General features: G+C 41.8%; 2 protein-coding genes across 2 annotated transcripts in view; one reads left to right on the plus strand and one right to left on the minus strand.

The window, feature by feature from the left end:
* rtcb (RNA 2',3'-cyclic phosphate and 5'-OH ligase) overlaps positions 1 to 10,690 on the minus strand; it is a 22,165-nt gene extending 11,475 nt beyond the window's left edge. Inside the window, exons 1-4 of the mRNA XM_080054529.1 lie at positions 10,513 to 10,690; positions 9,825 to 9,903; positions 2,470 to 2,537; positions 2,138 to 2,237 (exon numbers count right to left, since the gene is read on the minus strand). Coding sequence (XP_079910655.1) covers positions 2,138 to 2,237; positions 2,470 to 2,537; positions 9,825 to 9,903; positions 10,513 to 10,605 — 340 coding nt within the window. The 5' untranslated portion in view covers positions 10,606 to 10,690. The remainder of the gene's footprint in view (positions 1 to 2,137; positions 2,238 to 2,469; positions 2,538 to 9,824; positions 9,904 to 10,512) is intronic.
* Positions 10,691 to 11,155: 465 nt separating this feature from the next.
* fbxo7 (F-box protein 7) overlaps positions 11,156 to 17,500 on the plus strand; it is an 11,085-nt gene continuing 4,740 nt past the window's right edge. The window contains exons 1-8 of the mRNA XM_080054530.1: positions 11,156 to 11,260; positions 12,383 to 12,505; positions 12,772 to 13,041; positions 14,034 to 14,082; positions 14,591 to 14,669; positions 15,830 to 16,041; positions 16,364 to 16,502; positions 17,446 to 17,500. The exon at positions 17,446 to 17,500 is cut by the window's right edge and continues 29 nt beyond it. Coding sequence (XP_079910656.1) covers positions 12,384 to 12,505; positions 12,772 to 13,041; positions 14,034 to 14,082; positions 14,591 to 14,669; positions 15,830 to 16,041; positions 16,364 to 16,502; positions 17,446 to 17,500 — 926 coding nt within the window. The 5' untranslated portion in view covers positions 11,156 to 11,260; position 12,383. The remainder of the gene's footprint in view (positions 11,261 to 12,382; positions 12,506 to 12,771; positions 13,042 to 14,033; positions 14,083 to 14,590; positions 14,670 to 15,829; positions 16,042 to 16,363; positions 16,503 to 17,445) is intronic.

Raw genomic sequence — 17,500 nt, forward strand, 5'->3', positions numbered from 1 at the left:
GCCAGTAAAGGCCTTAAGGATGAAAAAATAATGACATGACCCCCTTCCTCTCCTGACCTAAACCCTATTGAGAACCTGTGGGCCCTGCTTAAACGGGATATTTACAGTGAAGGAAATCAGTACACCTCTCGGAACAGTGTCTGGGAGGCTGTGGTTGCTGCTGCACAAAAAGTTGATCGTCAACAGATCAAGAAACTGACAGACTCCATGAATGGAAGGCTTGTGACAGTTATTGAAAAGAAGGGTGGCTATATTATATTGGTCACTGATTTTTTTTTTTGACATGTCGGACATTTTTATTTGTAAATGTTGAGTTGTTTTATTATTCTCACTGTAACAGATGAAAATAAACAAGTGAGATGGGAAAATTTTAGTTTTTTTATTTAGTTGCAGAATAATTCTGCACACTAATAGTTACCTAATAATAGCAAAACATATATATATTCTCGTAAGAAAGACAAAACCTCACCTTTACTTTCGTAAACATTCAGGTTTAGGTTCATTAACATTTTGGATTGACCGAGAGCACTGTAGTTGTTCAATAATAAAATTAATCCTCAAAAATACAACTTGCCTAAAAAATTTGCACACACAGTGTAAGAGATCACTGTAAAGGCAACCTGAAAACCCATCATTACCACCTTTTCAACCAATTACAGAACTGTATCAATTGGTTTACATTTACTGATTAATCGAGTAACAAGAACAGTTTAATAAATTTAGAAAATATGTGTTAGGTGCAGCATACAATATTTTAATTAGGCTAAATTAAAAATGGGATATTTTTGGGAGAAGAATAATCCGAATGTTCTTCATATTTTAATTCCTTATTCAATAAATAACAAACTTAGTCCATTAACTTTATTTTTCAGAACTTATGGCAGAAACTATTTAAAAATTGGTTCCACAGGTCAAGGGAGGTTTTTGCCATTTCAAAATCGTATGTTGGCCCACTGTAGATTTACATCCATGCTCACGAGACCTGCGGTAATTTGCGCAAAGTAATTTTTTCTTCATACAGTATTGTTGCAGGCGTTCAGGTTAATAAACCGAGTTGTACCGATTGGCAAAGGAAACGTAGGCTACTATCTGCGATTGATGGGAGGATCGGCAATAGTTTTTATAGCTGTCAGAAAGGGAGTGCAGAGTGGAGAGAAAGAAAGTGACAGAAAGAGACCCGCGTCTCACTCCATGAGCTGAATGAACGTCTGATGAGCAGCTATTTATAAATATAGACACATAAACATTGTTCACTAAACACAATCAACGTGTTGTGTGATTTGCGACAGTAGCCTACCTATATCATCAGCGGACGGGTGGTTGCGCACCTACAAGCAGCGGCAGTGTGTGGTCGCGGTCGCGGGGTGAAAAAAGCCAGCCAGTCGTCCTCCCTCCACCTCTCACTGAATTTATAATAGCTGCGCATGCATTTCGCTGGGTCGTTCTCTCATTTTTTGCTCTACCGCGGCCGACTTCAAATTCGAAAGCAGGGAACACACATTCTTCTTCTACGTTTTAAATGCGGTACTCAGCCTCACACGGCCGTACTGCCTCTAGCGTAGGCGTCGGACTTGCCGGATATCTTTGTATAAACACCGATAAAATAAAAACATAGAAATCTAACAATTAAACTATAAAACTAGAATGAAACAAATAAGGCAAGCTCATTAATTCTGCCCCCGAGTAAATTTAATGCCGCCCACCCAATAATTCCAGACTTTTTAAGACATTTAAGGCCTTGAATATTGAAACTTAAATTTAATGACTTTTAATGCTTTTCAAGATCCGCGGCAACCCTGTTTACACTCTTATTTCATCATAACATTGCGCCTTGATCTTGCCTCTTGCTTTTATATCCGTCGCATCCCCGTTTGTTTTCATATGGAGGCTTCGTCGATGTTACGTCACTTCACGTGCGCACTGGATTGTGGGTCAGAATCGCCCAAATAGGATGCACTTTTCAACACTAACAATCTTGGCCGCATGAAGTAGGACATCCGGGGACTTCTAACCATCCTAAATCTGGCCACAAGAATCGGGACATCCTAAATCTTTTTTCTACCATACTAAATAGTAGAAAGTATGCGATTCGGAACGCAACCATCGTTGTTGTTTTTTTATAGGTCAGGATCTTTACCTGGAGACACCACAGCATTAGGATCCTCCATATCGAAGGCCGCCATGTTCCCGATAGCAAACCCGTAACCTGAGTGACAGTCAGGCAGGCCGATGGATTTCTGAGGAGGGCAGATGTTTGTTTGTTTGTTAGATAGATAGATAGATAGATAGATAGATAGATAGATAGATAGATAGATAGATAGATAGATAGATAGATAGATAGATAGATAGATAGATAGATAGATAGATAGATAGATAGATAGATAGATAGATAGATAGATAGATAGATAGATAGATAGATAGATAGATAGATAGATAGATAGATAGATAGATAGATAGATAGACACTTACATGTATGATCCCTGGCAGCGCAGCAACGTTCCCGATTTGTTTCATGGCCGGGAGGAATCCACCAAATCCTTAGAAGTAAAAAATACAAATGAAATGTTATTATTATTATTATTATTAAATACATAATTAAATAAATAAATCATTATTGTACATTATTGTGAGTTTAAATGTGTCCAGAAGGTGCTAGCAGCTGTCCTTTAATAATTGAAGTGTAAGACAGACAGGCAGACAGACAGGCAGACAGACAGACAGAGACAGACAGACAGACAGACAGACAGGCAGGCAGGCAGACAGACAGACAGACAGAGACACACATACAGAGACACACACAGACAAGAACACACATACAGAGACTGTTATGGCTACTCTTGTGTTCCAAAAAAAGTGATGGTCAAAAACATTAGAGCAGTGCGTGAGGAGGAGGTCTAAGACTCACTAAATAAAAAGCACTCGCGGAGGGATAGTTTCAATCAAAAGTATAACGATTTATTTACAGAAACAAAAACGATCTCATCTCCGGGTTGACTTCAAACAGATAAACAATATAAACTGTAATTTAGCGGTCAAAAAACTATATCACTCCTCACTCCTTCCACAGACAAAAGAAAATCACTTCCAGCACCAGCTGTCCTCACTCCCAAATCACGGGAGGAGGGTCACCTGACAAGGAGGAGGGCCCTGACTGTGGCTACAGAAAAACAATAATAAATAAATAGTGTAAATAATTATTATTTTACCATAATCAATCAGAAGCAATCAAAAAGAATAATATTATCTAAATAGGCTCCAACATCCCGGCCCCTAATTGTTGGCTTTAGCAAAACAATTACACAAATAAAATTCAAAGGAGCCCATAGAATAATTACGTAATGGAAATTAATTATACTTCTTCAAATTCAAAGTTCATTTAGTTACTTAATGATGACTTTCTGTCCTATCAAAGTTCATAATCATGTCAAAGTTCATAATCATGTCAAAGTTCATAATTATGTCAAAGTATTTGAAACAGTCCATAGTGAAGGCTGGAAGATCACGGCCTCCCTCCGTTCATCCTGCTGCCTCCATTAGAAGACAGAGCTTGTCTATCGGTCGTTGAATCAAACTGGTTTTGGTTTTGACCAAAACACTTCTCACGAAGCCCTTGTCATCTGGAAATGTCTTCATGACAAGGCCCATCATCCATGAGTTCCTTGGTGCTGTGTTGTCAACGATGACGACCAGATCCCCAGGACTCAAGTTCCTTCTTATGCTGTTCCACTTGCTTCTTTCCTGCATGAGCGGAAGATACTCTTTTGTCCAACGTCTCCAGAAGAGATCTGCAAGATATTGTGTCTGTCTCCATCTCTTTCTGGAATATTGATCATGTTTTTCAAAAACTCCTGGTGGCATTGTTGTTTTCGCCTTCAGCTGAAGCAAATGGTTTGGGGTTAGCGGTTCCAAATCATTGGGGTCACTTGACACTGTAGTTATTGGTCGGTCATTTAGGATGGCTTCTACTTCACACAGCGCTGTTGATAGAGTTTCATCGTCCAGTGTTTGTTGTTTTAGAACAGATGTGAGGATCTTTTTGACTAGTTTAATCAGTCTCTCCCAGACTCCGCCGTAGTGGGCTCCAAAAGGAGGGTTAAAAATCCATTTTATTCCTTCTGTCAGACAGGTGTTTTGAATTTTCTGATGATTTAGCTCTTTCAGAGCTTCTTGCAGTTCCCTTTGGGCCCCGATGAAATTTGTCCCACAGTCAGTCCTGATACTTACAACTGATCCTCTTCTGCAGATGAATCTGCGTATAGCGTTTATGCATGAGTCTGTGGTGAGGAAATTTGCCATCTCCAGGTGGATAGCTCGACTCACCAGGCAGGTGAAGATGACCCCCCAACGTTTCACTTGAGCTCGTCCCCTCTTCACTTCAATGGGACCAAAGTAGTCAATGCCAACGTGACTAAAAGGTGGTAAGTCTGGATACAATCGATCCGCAGGAAGATCTGCCATTTTCTGTTCTCCAGGTCGTGCCTGCATGCGTCTGCAAAATACACAGTTTCTGATGATTTTCCTCGCTAAGGTGTTTGCATGAGGGAGCCAAAACCTTTGCCTTAGCCTGGAAAGCATATGACTTCTCCCTGAGTGTCCAACTTGATGATGGATATGTTGTAGGATGAGGTGAGAGGTGTGAGACCCTTTAGGGAGAATAATTGGGTTTTTCTGGTGCACTGGCATTGCACTTTTGTTTATTCTACCTCCTACTCTCAGGATGCCGTTATCAAAAATCGGATCCAGCTTGTAGATGGTGCTTCTTGAACTGAGGGTTTTGCCATTTTCCAGGTGAGTGAATTCATGGCTGAAGTAGCGTCTTTGTTCAAAGCAGATGATAGCTCTCTCTGCCTCTTGCATATCCTCCACTGATAGGTTTTGTGTTCCATGCTTGTCTTTTACTTCTTTCTTCGTCTTTGAAGACACATGTGTCTGATTCTTTCTTAGCTGACTTAGCAGTTGAAGTATTCTTTTCACCTTTAATATCCAGGCCACAGATTTCTGAAGTCGGTTCCATGATGAGTGATACTTGATTAATGTGCATATGGGATGTTGATTTTCAATCCTCACACTGTTGACTGTGATCTCCTTTTCCACACTGTTAACTGTAACGACCTTTCTCACCTCTGGGTCATTTGCTGATATCTCTCCTAGATCTTGTGTGACCTTTGGCCATGTCCTTCTCTCTCTGCTCAGGTATTCAGGACCTTTCAGCCATCTTGATCTTAAGAAGGATTCCACATGCAACCCTCGGGAGGCGCTGTCAGCTGGATTTTCTTTTGAACTTATGTATCTCCACTGGCTTGTGTGGGAGAGATCCTGGATCACTGCAACTCTGTTGGCTACAAATGTATGACATCTCTTGGTTTGATTGTGAATGTATTTCAATACAGACGTACTATCTGTCCAGAAAGTTGAATCTGTGAGTGGTAAGTGCAGCTCCTTCCTCAGCATCCGATCCACTTTTACAGCCAGTGTCGCTGCAGTGAGTTCAAGCCTGGGGATGGTGATCTGCTTGAGAGGTGAGACTCTGGCTTTTCCAAATATGAAGGAGGTATGAATTATGCCTTGGTGATTTGTTAGTCTAAGGTAGCTTACTGTACCATAACCTGACTCACTTGCATCGCAGAAGTGATGCAGCTCAGCAGTCTCCACTGGGTCAAAGTTGTCAGGCTTTATACATCTTGCTACTTGAAACTCCCGTAATTGGTTTAACTCCTCCATCCATCTATGCCAGGGCCTTGCAAATTCCTGAGGAATAACTTGATCCCATCCATATCTGGATTTGCAGAGTTCTTGGAGTAGTTGTTTGGCTTTCAGGATGAAAGGTGAGAGAAAACCTAATGGGTCATAAACTGAACTTACTGTTGAGAGTATCCCTCTTCTGGTTGCAGGCCGGCTGTTTACAGTTACTTTAAAGCTGAAGGTGTCACTGTGCATGTTCCAGTGGATTCCAAGTGCCGGTTCAACTGTGATTTGTTCTTTCAGCTTTTCTTTATCGAGGTCCAGTTCCTTGACTGCTTTTGCTCTGTGATGCACAGGAATGCTTGCCAACACCTCACAGTTATTGCTGACCCATTTTGTCAGGGTGAAGCCTCCTTGACTGCAGGCTTCAGTGAGATCTTTGACGAGCTTTATGGCTTGGTCAGCTGTTGCCACAGATCGGAGGCAATCATCCACATAAAAGTTAGTTTTGATTGTTTTCATAACTTCATCAGAGTAATGCTTCTGGTTGTCATCAGCAGTTTGACGCAGGGCAAAATTAGCAATGCTCGGGGATGATACAGCGCCAAAGAGGTGAACTTTCATCCTGTAAACACCAAGTGGTTTGCTGATATCACCCTCTGGCCACCACAAAAACCTCAGGAAGTCTCTGTCCTTTTCATCAACATGTACTTGATAAAACATCGCCTCAATGTCTGCCATAACTGCTATTTGTTCTTGGCGAAATCTCAATAGCACTCCAATGAGGGTGTTTGTTAAGTCTGGACCTTGGAGGAGCTCCTTGTTCAGAGATTTTCCCTGAAATGAGGATGTACAGTCAAACACCACCCTCAGTTTGAGTTTTCGTTTGTGGTAGACACCGTGATGTGGGATGTACCACAACCGTCCATCCTCTCTGTGAAGCTGCTGAGGTGGAACCTTTTCTGCATAACCTTTTTTGAGAATGTCCTCCATAAAAGAGGTGTATTCTTCAGCATACATCTTATTCTTCTTGAATTTTTTCATAAGGTGCAGTGTGCGTTCCTTTACCGTGTGATAGTTATCAGGCATGACCTTGGCTTTATCCCGGAAGGGCAGTGGTAGATGATAGTGGCCATCTTTAAGAAATGCTGAGCTGGAAGCAATCTCCATAAAACGTTTATCCTCAACTGACATCTCATTTTTCTCATCGTACATGTTCTCAGAGAAATCCTGGTTATATTGTCTGACGAGTAGATCCTTCAACTCAACAACAGAGATTCTGTTACTTGACACAGCAATGGGCCCAGCATATTCTGCAGCACTATCAACACTGAGTGGTCCAGTTACCACCCATCCCAGTAAGGTCTGGACTGCATATGGTCCGTTTTCATGACTGTTTATTATGTTCCACGGCTCCATTGCTCGAGGAACATCAGTTCCAATGAGGAGTTCAATGTCTGCCTCAATTTCCTTTAACTGGATACCATTGAGATAGGGCCATCTCTTCAAATCAGCTTGAGTGATTATGTTCTCTTTTGAGACAGGGATTTTGCCTTGTGTGTAAACTTTCGGCAGGTCCAGATATGTGCAGCCCTCCAAGTTCCCCACCTCCAGTCCTCTGACCTCATAGGTCCCTGCAGGCTTCTCCTGTCCCATTGTTCGCAAAAGTATCTCTGTTTTGCGTCCTTTTACATTTAGCTGGTTCATTAGGTTTTCTGTGCAAAACGTTGCCGTGCTGCCGGGATCGAGGAAAGCATAGGTCTGAATGTACCTGCTCCCATTTGCCACCTTAACTCTGACTGGAAGAATCGCAAGTGCGCAGTCCCTCCCGGCCCCAGTTGCATCACCTGCTGAAACAAGAGCGCTGCTTATAGGGGTTTCTTCTGCCTCGGCAGTGGCCTTTGTTCGATTTTCCTGTTTGGGGCCTCTTGCATTATAAATATGGAGTACAGTAGGATGTTTCATTTGACACACTTGACACATTAATCTTCTCTTACAATTTTTGCTTATATGACCTTTTAGTAGGCAACCAAAGCAATGTCCATGGCTTCTTAAGAATTCAACCTTGTTGTCATGTGACTGTGTTTTGAATCGTGAGCAGTCAATCAGAGCATGTTTCCCATGGCAGAATCCACAGGAAGGGACGATAGGACTGGGTGTGGTTTGAGGAGGTGTTTGTGCAACAGCTGATTGCTTTACAGTGCATCCTGCTTTCTCTGTATTCACTGCTACTGAAGTAGCGAAGCTGCTGTTTTTGCCTCTTATTGGTTTTAGTTCATGTTTGCCCCTTGGGATAGATCCTTTCATTGTGATTTGGTCTTGAATGTCACCAAACAATGGATCCAAAAGCATCTTAGCATGTTTTTCCACAAAATCCACAAGGTGCTGGAATCTGACTCTCCTGTCAGTTCTCTGTTGTGTCTCATAGGGGGAGGTCTTGGGAAACTCATAGGGGGAGGTCTGGGATGGCTTAAGATGGTTTGGTGAAGTGGAGTTTTGGGTATGGCACCTAATCGCATGAATTCCACATTGCTCTCCCTTGTTTCTAGTTCATCATGGTGAGAGCCATAATACTCATTCATGCCATCACCCAGTGGCTCCTGCTCCACCTCGTCACTTTGAAGGATTTTTATTTTAGCAGCCGATGCTGCGAGGTCTGCATCCAACTCCATTTGCTCCATCTTTGATTTCAGTTTTGTTTCCTCCAGTTGCAAAGCGAGCTTTTCTTTCAGTGCAGCAGCTCGTGCCATTGCAGCAGCCTGATCCGCCTTTGCCCTTTTTAACTCTGAGGAGACTGAGGAAATGGAAGACGAAGACTTTGATTTGCGTGACACATTTGATATGCTGTCCAGTGGTCCAACTCTTGACTGTGCAATTTCTCTTTTCCATAAATCAACCTCTCTTGCGAAATAATTCAGGTTCATCATTCTGGGTTCATACCAGTCACAATAGTCAGTTTCCTTTTCATCCACCGACAAGAGTTCTTGCACAGATTTATGAGTATTTACAAATTCATCCACAGCTCCTTTAAACGCTTCAAATGTGTCATTGACTTTATCAACATTTCCAACATCAGTCATCAAAGCCTTTATTTCATTTATTTTCCTCGTACACGCTCCCAATCTGCCTCTGCGCGAAGCAATTAAGCGCGATATCAACTCCTCAGACACAGCTGCGGTCTCAGGTGCATCAGACATCATCACAAATCTCTTTAATTTCCGTTTAGTTTATCCTTAAACATCCTTCCGACATCCCCGTATTATTGCAGTCCACATCCACAGTACACAACTTTGCATCCCACAGTGTTCAATTGTTTCTTTGTAACGCAACGGCGCATTCATTCATAAAGCCGATCAGCTGATTTTACTCACGGCTTCCTCTTCTGTCGGCGGGGGGTCGCTTGGATCCGCCGTTTCTCCGCCACCGACTCTCACTCTCCATTCTCCTTGGAGTCTTCAGTGAAGTTTTTTGACTTGTTATGGCTACTCTTGTGTTCCAAAAAAAGTGATGGTCAAAAACATTAGAGCAGTGCGTGAGGAGGAGGTCTAAGACTCACTAAATAAAAAGCACTCGCGGAGGGATAGTTTCAATCAAAAGTATAACGATTTATTTACAGAAACAAAAACGATCTCATCTCCGGGTTGACTTCAAACAGATAAACAATATAAACTGTAATTTAGCGGTCAAAAAACTATATCACTCCTCACTCCTTCCACAGACAAAAGAAAATCACTTCCAGCACCAGCTGTCCTCACTCCCAAATCACGGGAGGAGGGTCACCTGACAAGGAGGAGGGCCCTGACTGTGGCTACAGAAAAACAATAATAAATAAATAGTGTAAATAATTATTATTTTACCATAATCAATCAGAAGCAATCAAAAAGAATAATATTATCTAAATAGGCTCCAACATCCCGCGTTATACTTTTGATTGAAACTATCCCTCCGCGAGTGCTTTTTATTTAGTGAGTCTTAGACCTCCTCCTCACGCACTGCTCTAATGTTTTTGACCATCACTTTTTTGGAACACAAGAGTAGCCATAACAGAGACAGACAGGCAGATAGAGACACACACAGAGACAGACACACAGACAGACACAGAGACAGACAGACACAAACACAAGGCTACATCATCAGTGTACCTCCTCCTTTACATGCGTTCCTCAATTCCTCAAACATCAGCTTCTCCAAAGACTCGTTCACGTAGAAGTTTCCTTCAACCTGGACGACAAATGAATATTATTATTTTCATATACAGCTGCACTAAATGCAATAAATAAATAAACAGATACATGCGATAGTGGAAGGGTTGTTGGAGTGTTTTGCAGCAAGGCAAAGAGGTCACAGGTATGCCTATTATAGTGGGACCCTCCCTTTAAAAACGTGAACAGCGCAATTGTGACACATGGGAGCTGTTTACCTAGTAACAATACCACTCATATTCATTATATTAGACAGACAGACAGACAGACAGACAGACAGACAGACAGACAGACAGATAGATAGATAGATAGATAGATAGATAGATAGATAGATAGATAGATAGATAGATAGATAGATAGATAGATAGATAGATAGATAGATAGATAGATAGATAGATAGATAGACAGACAGACAGACAGACAGATAGATAGATAGATAGATAGATAGATAGATAGATAGATAGATAGATAGATAGATAGACAGACAGATACTAAAATAAGCCACTCTTGTCCCTATATTGACTTTCCTATTGTCATATGTTCATAGTTTGCCTTTGATTGTATAAAAACCAACGTGTGTGTAGTTGTTAAATGCTAAGCTAGCTAGTTAGCGCCTGTCAACTCTTACCTGCATGTTGGGCACAAACCCTTTCTTAATCCTCCAACAAGTGCTGCTAATCTTTTCCAGATATTGTAGCTCATCGTTGTAGCTACGCGCCATTTTATACGATAAATAATATAGACGCTAAACTTGAAAAAAATCTGTTTAGCTTGGTTAGTTTATTTCACTGGCTGACACAGGCAGGCAGTCAGTGGTCTACGGAAGCCGCGAGGGGGAGTTTGACAGCAAAAAAAAACGCGGTTGGTAAATTCGGCATGACGCATTAAAAAAAAAAAAAAGTAATGTAACAGATTTTTTTAAAGTTGTGGCTATTTTTTCATACAAGCCAGATTTTATACTGTGATAAATATTTAAAATTTAAATTTTTTGTTCGTTATTCGGCGTGTTAGATAATTTCTGAACTAATCGCTTGCCGTAGTGGTTACAACGTGTAGTGTGGCGACTGGCCTTCAAAACAAAAAGCAAACAAATATTTAAAGTAATGTAGCTACTAAATGGACAAACTAAACTAATTCAAATATTTTAAATAAATAATTAATTAGGATATGTTAACCCCTGTGCGCAGGTGTTAATACAAAAAACAATTAAATAAAAAAAGATAAATAGTAGTCGACTTTTATTCTGAAATCGCTCAGTGTGAGTATCGGATGTTTGTGTGACGTAGCGGCGGAGTGTGTGTCCCCGTGTGTGTGTTGACAGTTTGAGCCAGAGAAATGTCTTAAACCTTCAGGATTTAATCTCTTATCGTCTTCATGTGAGTGTTTTAATGAATATTTACGCCCTTTTAATCATTATATCAACGTGTTAACTCACTAACTAGCTAACCTGTGTAACTGTAGCATTTAGCTTAGCTTCACTGTTACTCAGCAACGTGAAACGAAATCGAAACTTTTAATTTTTTAATTTTTTTGTTTTATCCAATAACAGACAAAATTACGCTATATTTCTCTAGTATTTCTCTCTAATTTTATATATACAGGTATTATGTTAATGCTTTCGCCTTGTGTGAACGTTTCAGTCCACTTTTTTAACGTAAATTCAAGTTATTTCACATTGAAATATTCGAATAAAGTAGGCTAGTATTTAGCGCTAAAACAAAGCTAATGGCTCCACTCACTAATACGAGGTCAATGACTCGTCATAAAATTAAAAATGCGTATTTATTTATCATTTAGTTGATGTTAGACTTGTAATTATGAGCTAAACTTTCACCCAGAAAGAGAGAAATAATTTTTTTCCAACCAAAAATGTTCTGCTTTAGAAATGTGCATTTTTCCACCGAACTCCACTCATTTTATAACACATTTTAGCGAAACCTGTTAGCCATTTTTTTTTTATCGTTTTAAAAGACAAAACAGGATTAATTTCAAACAGATTATAGGTGTAATATCAGGTAGGCTATGTTATGTGGCCGAAAGCATGTGTACAATCCTGTGAAGTTAAAGACCTACTTCAACGGTGGAAATATGAAGGTGTATTGAACTCTGAGATCCTATGTAGTATAAATGTGCAAACATTTTAGAAATCGGTTCATCCTAGCCTGAGAAAAGGCAGAAAGAGTGTTTTATGGTCTCACTGTCTAACCCTACATTTTACTAATGTGTGACATCACACTAGTAAAAATGTAGGGTTAGGATTAACAGGACAGCTGGGCCAAGGGAAGACTGAGGGAAGAAAAACCTCATTCATTATATTATAATAGTGATTTTATAATTATAGGACGCCGGTTCCGTATGGGTGAAGTATTCCTTTAACAGGTTTCTAAGGACGTTGTTTAAACTATATTAAAAGTATTGTTGATTGATTGATTTGTGTGTGTGTGTGTGTGTGTGTGTGTGTGTGTGTGTGTGTGTGTGTGTGTGTGTGTGTGTTGTAGCATGAAGCTTCGCGTGCGGCTCCACCGTGCGACGGTCAGAGTGGAGTTACCGGGAGACCAACCGACAGTCGCGGAGTTAACGGAACGAGTCAGAGAGACAGTGCTCAGTACACAGGGAATCAGGTCAGGAGAATATCTGTCCGTCTGTCTATCTACCTATCTGTCTGTCTGTCTGTCTGTCTGTCTGTCTGTCTGTCTGTCTATCTATCTATCTATCTATCTATCTATCTATCTATCATTTCTGCATGTATAAATACACCTGTCTGTCTATCTGTTCATCTATCTATCTATCTATCTATCTATCCATCCATCCATCCATCCATCCATCCATCCATCCATCCATCCATCCATCCATCCATCCACCATGTCTCTGTGTCTCTCCCTCACAGTGTGAACACGTTGTTCAGTTTGTCTCTGAACGGCTCAGAGCTTCTCTCAGACGAGGGCCAGACTCTCTCGTCCTGTGGAATCGTCTCGGGGGATTTGATCTGTGTCCTTCTGCCCCAGGAGGCTGCTAATGCTGCCGTACACATCAACCCAGCTTCCGTAAACGCTGTAGCTGCTGCCGTACACAACAACCCAGCTGCTGTAAACCCCAACGCAGAAGTGCCCAACAACAATACCAACGCAAACAACTCCATTAACATCTCTCCCACGAGGTTGGTGGTACTGAGCCTAGAAAGTTTGAAAATCTTCGCTTGTGCGTTCCAAATCACATACTCTTTCTCTTTACTACACTACATACTAAAGTACAGAAGAGTTTTAGTCTTTTTACTATACTACATACTAAAGTACAGAAGAGTTTTAGTCTTTTTACTACACTACATACTAAAGTACAGAAGAGTTTTAGTCTTTTTACTACACTACATACTAAAGTACAGAAGAGTTTTAGTCTTTTTACTACACTACATACTAAAGTACAGAAGAGTTTTAGTCTCTTTACTACACTACATACTAAAGTACAGAAGAGTTTTAGTCTTTTTACTACACTACATACTAAAGTACAGAAGAGTTTTAGTCTTTTTACTAGACTACATACTTAAGTACAGAAGAGTTTTAGTCTTATAGACTACATACTAAAGTACAGAAGAGTTTTAGTCTTTTTACTACACTACATACTAAAGTACAGAAGAGTTTTAGGGCCACAGACAGGAGAGAAAAAAAATCAGATAAGGAAGATTCATTTTTTCATTAGGTCCAGAAATGTCATAAAGAATAAAGACGAATACTCCACAATGCTATTGGAGTTAGTGGGGCATCTAGGTATTTTCAGCATACTACAATTGACGTGCATGTATTGGGACATCCTAAATCTTTTTCTGGCGTACTAAATAGTAGGGAAGTATGCGATTTGGAACGCAGGGCTTCTGTTTTTAAGGTTTGAAATCTGTTTGAAATCTGAAACACATTGCTGGAAAAATGTGAAAATGCTGTAATTTCTATATAGGACAAATAGGACACTGTACACTAGTGCTTTTGTATATTGTTATTTTCTTCTGGAAAATCCATGTGTGGTGTTTTTTTCAATAGCTTTAAAAAGTTCTTGAAAAAGTTGAACTTTTATTTTGAAATTGCTGGAAGAATGCTTGAATTTTTCCTTTAAAAAAAAATGCTTCTGACATGTCTTTTAATATCTCTCCTCCACTGACAGACCGACATACAGCACAGAGAGCCAACAGTCAAGCACAAGGTCCCACCAGGTAAACAGCCTTACATAAGATAAGAAACTGTATTGTCCCATTAATTTATATGGGTCGGCGGCTGTAGTGAATTTTTCTACATGTCTTTGAGATCAAGATCCACAAACAAACACGATTTGGTTGTGGTTTAAAGCATTTGGAAACCCTACAATGCCCAATGAAATGTGTCAGAGAGGGGAACGACATGCAGAGAACGACCCGGGCTGGATTCTAACCCGGGTCTGCTGTGAAGAGGACAGACAGACAGACAGACAGACAGACAGACAGACAGACAGACAGACAGACAGACAGACTGACAGACAGACAGGTAGGGGAACGACATGCAGAGAACGACCCGGGCTGGATTCTAACCCGGGTCTGCTGTGAAGAGGACTGAGACTCTATGGAGGGGGAGGGGGAGAGGGTCTCTAACCACTACACCACATGCACCCTACAATGCACAATTTTAATTTCCTTGTATAAGTAGTCGTTCTTGGTAATAAACTATTTACTGTGTCTGTTATTTCAGCCTGCCAGTGATGACCAGCCCTGTAGCAGCAGCAGCAGCTTGAGCCCTGGAGCTAGAAGTCCAGACCAAATGGACACTGGTGAGGCTGGCAACAATATCCATCACTCAGTTATGTTAAATGTCAGGGCGCTCCGGTGGTGTAGTGGATAGAGCGCGTACCGTATTGGCTCCGGCCTTCGTTGCAGTGGTTGCGGGTTCAAATCCGACCCGTGGGCCTTTACTGCAGGTCATCCCCCCCCCTCTCTCTCTCTCTCTCTCTCTCTCTCTCTCTCTCTCTCTCTCTCTCTGTCTCTCTCTCTCTCTCTGTCTCCCCATTTCAACTCTGTGCTGTCTAATAAAGCTTGAAAATGCCAAAAAATAATCTTTAAAAAAAAAGATACGTTAAATGTGCTGAGAGCGGAATGGTTCTTTTAGCTAACCTCCTGTCAGTTACTGCAGTTAGCAGTCCCCTCGCTCGTCCCTACGTCACCACATTAATGCACTGCGGTCTTCAAGCAGCGAGTTATCTAGCATCATCTCGGATCCATAAGTGTGATAAAACATGATAAAAACCATCAAAACAGACATTGGGAAGGATTTTTACCTGCTCCGCCATTGTAGGCGCATAAACATTCACCCATCTGTCGCTCTGGCGTGCACCGGCAGTGAGACCATGGAGTGTATATAGTATATATGAGTGAGACGAGTGTCGGTTTGTAGCGTTCTCTCTTCTGATTGGTTATCAGTAGTGGGATCCCCGAAAAGTTTATTTGCCGATTACATGCAGAGCAGCTGACTGAGAGATCGGCTTTATGAAACACGCACACTACTGTATAAGTGATCACTGTATGAATAAAGAGCGATTTAACACTTATATTAACATAAATAAACCGCTTACTTCACCTTTAACTTAACTTTTCAATACAGTGTGTGTGTGTGTGTGTGTGTGTGTGTGTGTGTGTGTGTGTGTGTGTGTGTGTGTGTGTGTGTGTGTGTGTGTGTGTGTGTGTGTGTGTGTGTGTGTGTGTGTGTGTGTGTGTGTGTGTGTGTGTGTGTGTGTGTGTGTGTGTGTGTGTGTGTGTGTGTGTGTGTGTGTGTGTGTGTGTGTGTGTGTGTTAACCTTTAATACAGGTTCTTGTGGTTTCTCTAGGATGTCTTGTATCACTTTTTGGTTCCATTTAAAAAAAAAAAATGTAATTGTTTGCATGAATTGTAAATGACTAAATGTCCCCCCCCCCTCCCTCCCACCCCCCCATACAGCAGGCAGCCCAGACCCTTTGGATGGCAGCCCGTCTAGCCCCCCAGGCCTGTCTTACTGCAGCTGGGAGCCGATGCTGTGCAGTGAGACAGGTGAGGGGAAGGCTCCTCTGTCTCTGGAGCTGCTGTTCCACTCGGCTCACTGCACCAGCCCCACTGACGCCGTGATGGTGGTGGGACATCTGCTCATGATCGAGACCGGATTCACCGTCCAGGTTAGAGAGTGTGTGTGTGTGTGGGGAGGGGGGGGCGGGGTGTGTGTGTGTGTGTGTGTGTGTGTGTGTGTGTGTGTGTGTGTGTGTGTGTGTGTGTGTGTCTGTGTGTGTGTGTGCCTGTGTCTGTGAGTTAGTCCCAACCTCTTTTATTATTATTATCTAATATTCATTTGACAAAAAAGGAAAAAACCTGTTTACAAAAAATACCCATGTACATTCCAAATGTTAACACTGGTTTCTGTCTGTCTGTCTGTCTGTCTGTCTGTCTGTCTGTCTGTCTGTCTGTCTGTCTGTCTGTCTGTCTGTCTGTCTGTGTGTCCAGGACTGTGATGTGAAGGAGATGCCTGTTGACTGGAGATCAGCTTCTGGCCTGTACAGACTGCACTACACACACCCGCTCTGTGAGAACAGTCTGGCTATGGTGGTGTGTGTGTCTATGGGCCCTATGCTGGTTATCAACGGTACGGTGTGTGTGTGTGTGTGTGTGTGTGTGTGTGTGTGTGTGTGTGTGTGTGTGTGTGTGTGTGTGTGTGTGTGTGTGTGTGTGTGTGTGTGTGTGTGTGTGTGTGTGTGTGTGTGTGTGTGTGTGTGTGTGTGTGTGTGTGTGTGTGTGTGTGTGTGTGTGTGTGTGTGTGTGTGTGTGTGTGTGTGTGTGTGTGTGTGTGAGTGTGAGAGTGTATGGGCCCTATGCTGGTTATCAACGGTACGTACATAATTAATATGGTAAATGATAAATGGACTTGACTTATATAGCGCTTTTTTTTTATATATATATATTTTTTGGCATTTTTATGCTTTATTGATAGTGTAGAGACAGAGGTGAAATGGGGCAGAGAGGGGAGTGACATGCAGAGAACGACCGCGGGCTGGAATCGAATCCGGGTCCGCTGCTGGCCGAGGCCCATGGGGGGGGGGGGGGGGGGGGGGGCGCCCTACCGACTGAGCTAAAGGCGCCCCATATAGCGCTTTTCTAGCCGATTTTCTCAGCCCCAAAGCGCTTTACATTTCTTACCACATTCACCCATTCACACACACACTCATACACCGATGTTAGTAGCTGCCATGCAAGGCACTCTCTGAACCATCGGGAGCAATGTGGGGTTCAGTGTCTCTTTGCCCAGGGACACTTGGACATGTGGCGGGGAGACGGGGGATCGAACCACCGACCCTGTAACCCAGTGGACGACCGCCCTACACACTTCACCACTGATATCAATGACATCAATTATATCACACCAGTTTGTAAACGCTGCCATACTGAGAAATACAGAGAGTTTTTGTGGAGCTGATAATAGGCTTAATCAACTTTGTGTCAACTTAGCGATGGCTGAAAATATCATAAATTCTAGTAAAAATGTCTTTGAAGTTCCACATTGTGTCGTTTGCTGTTTGTTCTTTCTGCAGCGACTCTGAAGGTGAACGAAACCGTCGACACCGTCCGTAAACTGTGTCTGAATCC

Source organism: Ammodytes marinus, assembly GCF_949987685.1.
Source record: "Ammodytes marinus genome assembly, contig: scaffold_334, whole genome shotgun sequence".
Classification (NCBI taxonomy): domain Eukaryota; kingdom Metazoa; phylum Chordata; class Actinopteri; order Uranoscopiformes; family Ammodytidae; genus Ammodytes; species Ammodytes marinus.